The sequence below is a fragment of the Parasteatoda tepidariorum genome, chromosome 5, assembly GCF_982258835.1.
Source record: "Parasteatoda tepidariorum strain Cologne lab strain chromosome 5, Ptep-v5.0, whole genome shotgun sequence".
In the NCBI taxonomy this organism is placed as follows: Eukaryota; Metazoa; Arthropoda; class Arachnida; order Araneae; family Theridiidae; genus Parasteatoda; species Parasteatoda tepidariorum.
The window spans coordinates 7,382,870-7,391,651 of NC_141759.1; the positions used below are offsets into that span (position 1 = coordinate 7,382,870).

The 8,782-nt window shown below is 32.8% G+C and overlaps 1 protein-coding gene across 1 annotated transcript; it reads left to right on the forward strand.

The window, feature by feature from the left end:
• The first annotated feature begins 1,674 nt into the window (after positions 1-1,674).
• On the forward strand, positions 1,675-7,286 carry LOC147808534 (uncharacterized). Its single transcript, XM_087162602.1, has 3 exons — positions 1,675-1,842; positions 4,822-4,874; positions 7,146-7,286. The coding sequence occupies exons 1-3, from the start codon at positions 1,707-1,709 to the stop codon at positions 7,284-7,286; spliced, it is 330 nt and encodes a 109-aa protein (XP_087018728.1). The 5' UTR covers positions 1,675-1,706.
• Positions 7,287-8,782: the final 1,496 nt, after the last annotated feature.

Below are 8,782 nucleotides of genomic sequence, written 5' to 3' on the forward strand. Positions count from 1 at the left end.
GAATCAAACGTAGTAACATCGACGCAGAATGAATCTAAAGAAGTAACATTGGCAGAGAATGAATCTAAAGAAGTAACACAAAATGAACCGAAAACAGTAACATGAGCACAGAATGAATCTACAGCAGTAACATCGGCCCAGACTGAATCTAAAGTATCAATGTATAGTGAAGCACCAAGAATATTTTTGCACTACTTGGTTTAAAGTAGCCGCCACCATTTCTGTAATTCAGTAACACTAAAAATTATAATTTTTGTATAATATGATACTCACAAGAGTCAATAAAATTATTTTTACGACATTATATTAAGCAAGAAATTTTCAATTAGGATGTTTATATATCATTTTTCTTTTAACAAAATTAGTTTGTTAATCAAATATACACACAGCATAGAGAGAATATCAGTGTGAATTTAAACTAGGAAGTTAGATATTATGAACATTTTTTATACCTTTGGCTGGTTTATCTATATCTTATGAGAAGGTAGATATTATCTACAGACAATTAATATACAAATAAAAACATTCATGTTTGTTTTAACAGTTTCATTGATTAGTTTCTCAAATCAATTCAACAAGTGAATTGAAATTACTTGGCAAATAATGGACTTCAATCAATATTTTAGTCTCATCGGTAAAGAGGACTGAAACGCACTAGGTACTGAAAATGATTTGATCATTTTGTTAACTCAATCCAAAAAAATTAAAAAAGAGATAGACTTTGACAGATTGGCAAATAATCGACTGCGATCTTAAACCTAGAACTATCGTCTTGAATAGTGCACACCGTTCACGATAGTTTAGTCTTGTTAAGATTCGATGTCCACCAATATAGATCGAAAATTAAAATAAAGCTCATAGATAAATAATGTTCATAATTAATAAAACTCACTATGTGGAGCATGTGGAGTGTGTTTGAAATGTTTGTATATGCAGAATTTACTATTTTACTTACACGATGCCCATTTTTGAAAAATCTGAAAAATTTCTCTAAACGCCCATGATCTGAAATTGCGAACCAAATAATAAATCCTCTTATAAAATCCAAAAAAAAGGCAAAAATAAAATCAAATTTTATTTATGAATATATTCGTTTATACTTACATGTTTTCTGTATTTTTAAATGGCTGACTTTAACTTTCGAAATGCTTGAAAATCTGCATATTTACCAAACTCTTTGATCACGCCATCTTTGATCATGCGATATCTAGAATTTGTATTGTTTATAAATTTTCCTGTAAGTATTTAAAAAAAAATATTCTAAAATAAAAGGAATAAGGAAAATGAAAGATAAACTGTAACATGAAATATGTTTAACATTGTAAAGAGAAAAAAAAATGTGATTGTAAAGTAAAAGGAAATGAAATTAAAGGGGAAAAAATGTCATTATCTATAGTCACCTTTGAAAAGTTTAAACAAAGTACAGTAAAGTTTATTTTGATCAATACTAAAATGTAATACAATTAACTTGTTCATAATATTTTCTTCAGATTTTTCTTTGAAATCCAAGGATCCAAACAAAGAACAGGGAAAAAAAGACCGCAATCACGGTAGCATTGAAATGTTTTATATTAAACATAACTATTCAGTCAATCAACAATGCATTCCAAAAAAAATTTCCTTGTTTTAACAGCTAATTTTATGTATTTAAAGCCGAGTTGACAGGTAAGATGCAAATTAAGGCTGTAAAAACTATTGCGGTTAAGATGCTTATTAATTTTTTGTTTAATGCTGCTGTTTTGAATGTTGTACGAGGTATTAATATGCCTTCAGATCCAGTTGACGTGGGTAACGGTGAGCACTTTAGACCTTGCGCGAAATGGATAAAGTGCATATCAAAGGGTAAGAATATTTTTAAACTGATACGTAATAACACTTAATTATTTCATATTTATAACTGAGTTGAGAGCTGACAGCAGACTGATTTTTTTCAAAGTCCTCCATGTTCTCATAACAAATCAATACCGCTGGGGGCACTGATCCAGGCGTTTCCTTGTTGTCTGCATTGGTTCAAAATTACTAGGCTAGGGAGTTGAACATTAGTAGTCGTAAAACAAAAATTGGGTCGGCTGTTCAACCACGAATAAAATAAAATACAACTTTTAATAAGTATTTTTTATTATTTTATTTTAAAACAGTTGAAGCATTTTGCATTTTTAGGTATACAATTTTCACATCATTTTAAAGAATGTACTTTTATTTAAAAAGGAACAAAATGTGAGCAAAATCAGTCATATAGTTGCTGAGGTCGAGTAGTTCTTGGCTTAACCCTTTCAATACTGCGAAAAATCAGTCCAAGTGCGTCCCATTCACGGGATCAGTTATTTCTCTTCCAAGCGATTATTAGATAAAATAACTTTTATGCCTAATAGGCTGAAGGCCTTGGAGACGCATAAACGTCCCCATAACAGCACACCATCAGTAACAATTATTTCATAAGCTTCATTGATGGGACAGCATATGTCCCACCGTAAGCCCAAAGCATATAAACCCCGGGACAGGGTATGTCCCGGCCGGAATTCTAGAGTCAATAACTCATTTTTATTGACATTTTACTTGAAATTTTGATGATTATTGTAGGCAACGTTTTTTTATTAACGTTTTCACGTACATTTGCGTTAATATTTATAAACACTTTTCGAAATTAACAGTTATGAAATAAGGAAGGTAAAAAATTGAAAGTAGTGGAGGGATAACAGTATCTAAAGCTTGAGTTACTTGAGGGTGTGGCAGGACTGGAAACAGTTCTTGCACAGTGCTACGTTGCAAGAGATTCACACTATTTTCGAGCGTGACTCTTTATTCATTTTTGCTCACCTTGTACATCTTCTGCCCGTTTTTTCCTCAATTAGGAAATGGTTTTCAACATTGAAAAGTCTCGCTGTTGATGATGATGATAATATAGTTTTGGAGAAAGAAGGCATTTGCTTATAGACTTCCTTGCTCGCATTTCCAAATGTTCTTTCTTTCCATTTCTATACTTTCGTTCGTACATTGGGCAATGCAAATGAATAAGCTTTTGGGAAAGATCTTGAAGAAAGAATCCACTTCGGTGACTTCGTTGCCTATAGAGAAATTTGTTTGACCCTTGATGTAAGTAACTAGTGGCATTCGTGGTGCAAAGTTAGTTGGATGGGACCATGAAAATGATGGAAGATTCTGGTTCTAGAGCTCAACTTCATCATCAAACAAATCATTGTGATTGGGTGAAACGACTTCATTGTCGGTCTCCTATTCAGTGTTTTCAGTTTCAGAAGACTCACTAGTATAAGCGAGCTGTCTCAACTTGTTATCAGGGTGAATTCTCTTTAGACTCATTTCAGCCCTTCATCGGAGGAAGGAGCCTTCGAATAAGCCTTCGAATTATTTAGAAATAGTGGTGGCTAAAAACCTAATAAATTGAATTTATTAAAACAAAAATTACAATTAATAAACTACCACTCGAAAATATTTATTCGCTGTGCTTGATTAGATCGGGAACGATTGACGTGATAAATTTATGGACTCAGAACGATGAGACGGCCTTAAAATCGGTTTGAAGACAAAAGTGGGCGTTATTTTCTGTCCTAGATATTTTTCAGTAACTTGAACATATGTTGTCCCAGCCGTAATATCAAAAATTTACCAGACTGGGACAGCACATGTCCCGTCCGGAGCGAAAGGGTTAAATTGCAGACAATAAACTATTGACCATTAAAGTTGCTACACCAGGAAAGTGGCACACCACGACAGTGAAATTTGCCTGACGGAAAAAGTATGTTGTGGTATGCAAGTGATTAATTTATCATCGCTTTCATGCATAGCAGGCGGTGGTGCAACACCTACAATGTGTCTAAAAAAAGAGATTTGGCAGTAAGTTTTTCATACAGAAATTGAATTTGAGTGTTTACTCTTGGATAAAAAAGTTTTTCTTATGACTCGTGTAAGAAGGGGAAATGCCTACCAGCACATGCCTGAGTTTCATCGAGGTTAAATTGTGGCCTACCGGGATTGCGGTTTATCATACCGCAGTATTGCTGCTCGCGTTGGTCGAGATCCCATGACTGTTAGTAGAATATGGAATCGATGGGTTCATGGCGGTCATATGGAATACCGTGCAGGATCTCAGCTACTAACAGCTCCTATTACTAACTAACCTATTACTAACAGCTGAGAAGATACACATGTCAGCCACTTGGCCCTAAGGGATGACACGAACAACTGACACGTCATTACTCGTCAGTCACTACGATTGATTAATTATGGCATCATGTTGAAGCTGTATAAAATACTGTACCCGTCCACAATATGCACTCTCTGTTCGACTCGAAGCCCAAGAGAATAACTGTTGTTATTGCTGCGAGAGGAGGCTGCTATGAGTACTGATTCCTCAGGTTCTACACATCCAAATATCCTGAAAATTTAATCCCTTGTTCTTCCAACTACAATGTATGCGTCCATTAAATATCATTCTGTGATTCGCATTTCTTTCTGGTGCAACAATTTTATTGGCCAGTGGTGTGTAATTTAATTTTATCAAGAAAAATTCTTTTCGAACAGAAATCGTCTTCCGTCAGTTATTTTCAGTGAATACATCCCATAAAAAACCAAGTTGGAACTAAATGACAATAGATAAAATCGTGTCGCATTCAGCCACACTGTCCTTATATTTTTTTGATAAGCTTAATATAACCAATACGTTTTCAATTCAGTGAACAAAATACTTTTAACCTATTTATATTTTCTATTTCATATTAAATCACAAAAAATTGTTAATTTTTGAAAAATATACTTGCTATTTTAATTTTTTATTATTTTTATCAGAAGACATTTTTATTTCAGATCAAGACATGAATGATAAATTGGATTCATGCATCATTATGGTACCGGAAGAGGTATGATTATTTATTTCGTGGTACAATAATTATTAAAGCAAATTTAAAATATATGATATATAGTACTTTATGATCAAATTTTCAATATATTGGTGTTTCTTTGTTAAATGTTCATAAAAATCGCGAGAAACTAAAACGTAATGTAACGTATTAGTAGTTGTTCATTTACGTCTCACTAGAGCTGTACAATGGGCAATTGGCAACGGTCTGGGAAACATCCCTGAGGATGATCCGAAGACATGAAATAACAATTTAGATCCTGTGCAGAAGGGATGGCCCCCTCGCTGGTAAGCCGACGGCCTGCAAGTGAAGTCGGGCACTTTACAGGGAAACAGTTTAACGAAGACTAATACCGCACACCCTCGGTCCCTACGCAGACTGATCCAAGTGGTCTTCCTACCGCACAATAGCCGAAAACAGTGATGTTTTACCTCGATGATCTGCTGGGAGCCATGTCTTAAAAGTCAGTCCACAGCGGGATAAACATAATTATTTAGAAATGTCTCACGCCATAGCCGATACAAACAATTTTCGTTCAAAAACAACATATCATCAGTAAACTCTAAAGTGTTTCTATTTGACAAATATGGCGACTATAGTTCTGTTAAAAAATGATCAAATTATTTTGTTTTTCGATGTATATCTAAAATATTTGAATCAAATAAATTATTTTTTAAGCATTATTGTATTGTAAGGAGCAGGGGTGACTCAGGGTGTAGAGCAATCGCCTTCGAACTAGTGTGCCGGGTTCGAATCCCAGTGATGGCTGTGCTGGAATAGTTGAGTACAGAGTGGAAAATGCTAAGCAAGCATAATAAAAAAATAATCTTTGAACTTACAAGAATTTTTATTAAGCAAGAAAAATTATAACTTAACTTAGACATCACATAACTTAATAAGAGAAAAAACTCCTTGAAAGTTATTCACTCACCATAACGTAAGGTAACCAAAGTGACTCCATACAGTCATCTAAAACTCTCTCCCAATCTTAATTTTTCTTATATATATATACAAGCATATTTAACATTCATTCAAAACACAACATTTGCATAATGAGGATGAAAGAAAACTTAACACACCTAAAAATAATATTTAAATTTTTGTCTTAATTATTTTTAAATGTTCGAAATAAAACTTTATGAGAAATAAAAAATCAAGAGAGAAAAAACACTCTTCTGAATCAATTTAGCCTTTCTCCCTCTTTCATTGGTTTTTCGAACATGTGATTTCTGGCTCTTCGTTCTTCTTACTCGAACCTTGTTCTTTGAAGTCTGACAGGCTGGTCGATTAGAATTAGGCGCCCGGTTCGCACTGACCACAGTCCTGATGTAAAATATTCTCAGTGGTAGACGGATCATGTGTTAGAGTTCCATTGTCGTCAAGTTTTTCATGGCAGGTTTTCGTGGTTTTTCCACTCCATCTAACGCAAATACCGGTTACTTCCATTAAAAAGACCTCCACAAAGGTAAACTTCTCCCAATACTTGATCCAGGCTTGTCTTGTGGATTGGGTTAAGAATTACAAGACTATGGAGTTCAGCATTAATAGTCGTAAACCAGGAAATTTTGTCGACTATTCAACGATGGTTATAAAAAAAAACATGGTTGTGAGAGCCGTGGTGTTTCAGAAGTTAAAGCGTTAGCCTCCCAATAAGGTATATAGATAAACCACGTTCAAATCCCTGAAATGGCTGGTCGATACGAATTCAGCAGCTGGCTCACACAGACCAAAATGCTGGTGTAGAATTCATTTGCATTGAATTATCTCTGGATAAACGATCTTTATAATTGTTCTCGAGCTACAGCTAAAAACACTAAAAGAAATATTATGATTAAGGAGTAAAACGTTCTGTCTGCTCTCCGGACCAAACTGTGAGGACCATATTTTCTAGATTGCAGTAACCCCTCTGCACTTCGGAGGTAAGAAATCTGAGATCGTGAAATGAAATGTTTATTTATCTCACAGAGGATGTAAGTTTGTGTTTCTCATTCCGTCACATAAAATATCGTCTACACTAATTAATCAGCATGTTTGAGGTCAATGCTTTGACCTCTTAAGATTGAGTCCAAGAACGTGAAAGTTCCCATCAAAAAATAAAAAGTTATTCAGGTTCGTTCGTTTTTTTTTTCTTTGCGCGCTGCACATGAAAATTTAGTCGCATTGGTCAGATAAATAGTAAATATTTAAGATCATGTCTTTTCTCTTTCAATGTACCATTACTGAAAATGCAAAAATTCGCAATAGCTTTATTTTTCTTATTTTTTTTAAAAGTATGGTGTGAACGCAGTGAAGCATTTCGCAGATTTTTCATCAATGGACTGGAACTGGGAAGAGAGGGAAGTATTTTTTCAAGATTTGTGTGCCATGGATGACGAAAAACATAATCGACTTAGTAATGTCAATTCATTATAAGGAATGACAATAATTATTATTGAAGCAATTTAAACAAAAAAATTATCTAAGTTATCCCTTCATCTTGCAAAAAAACTACACGAAAGAATTGGAAAAATTATAAAAAATAATAAAAAAAAATATCTGAACTTATATGCGGAGGTTAATTATTAACCCTTCATTGTATTTTTTTTTTTTTTTTTTTTTGTGAAATAAAACAAATTGATCTAATTCATGCTCTAATACAGTGATTCTCAACCTTTTTTTTGTTGCGGCACACTTTTAACGATTTTTAAGATTAACTTTTAACGATTTGACGGCACACAGCGAAAAAAATTAGATTAGAAGTTGTTTAATTACCTATTTTACACTGTGTTAAATAGTTTGTGATATTAATTTCGAATGTGAAATAAAATAATATGTACTACAAAAGCGCATTTATTAAGGGATTAATAATTTCTTTCGGTCAATTTTTAATTAGTTAGTAACAGTTATTTATTTTTTTGCTAGTTATTAATTGTTAGCTTAATTTTTGTTAGTTATCCTTTGTTAATTTTTTTTTTACATATTTGTTTGGTTTTAGTTATCCTTTGTTAATTTGTTTATTAGTTGCATAGCTTACTTTAATGATTAACTCTTACAACATTTTTTAAAATTGTGTGTCATATACTATTTAAACACTTCCATCTTATTTTAAGATTGTCAGAGACAACATAATCACCGACAAAGATGTTCACGCGGTTAAAGCGTGGAAAAATTACAAAAGATATATATATATATATAATATTGTATCATTTCTAATATTTGGCGGCACATTTTAAGAATTTGGCGTCACACAAAAGTTCCGCGGCACATTGGTTGAGAATCACTGCTCTAATAGATTAAAGGAAAAATGTTTTTAAAAAATCATAGCATAAAAATATAATATAAAATAAATCAAAAACAGCATGGTGAAAATATCAATAACTATACAAAGTATATAAAAAATAATATATCTTTGTACATCTTTTTCTTCTGATGATAATTAAAAAAAATATATTATTATTATTCTCTTGCAACACTCATATAATTTCAGCTACATCGCGGCACTTCTCTTCAGAATTTTCGTCATCAAGCCTATTTTCTGTTAGACAACCACTTTTTAAATGGTCCAAGTAGTCTTTGATTTTAAATCTGAATCTCTTCACAAAAATAGTATAAAAATAAATATATAGTAAAAAAACATTTCCGTCATACATCCGAAGTAAAACATGGTAATGTAAATTTCTGTCTCATAAATTTCTGTCTCTGTATATTTCTGTCTCACGGTTTTGAAAAGATTATTTAGGTATTTGATGTAAATTGCGCAGTAAGTATCGTAAACACAAAAAAAAACATTTTTCCATTTATTAGCGTTTATTAGACAAAAAAAAATCAGAATATTTATCAAAAATATTAAAAAAAATCGTACTTTTCTTCTAACCACAACAAAAGGCGGAATGACAAGCTCAATCCGCCCTAGCAGCAAAATAATTAGT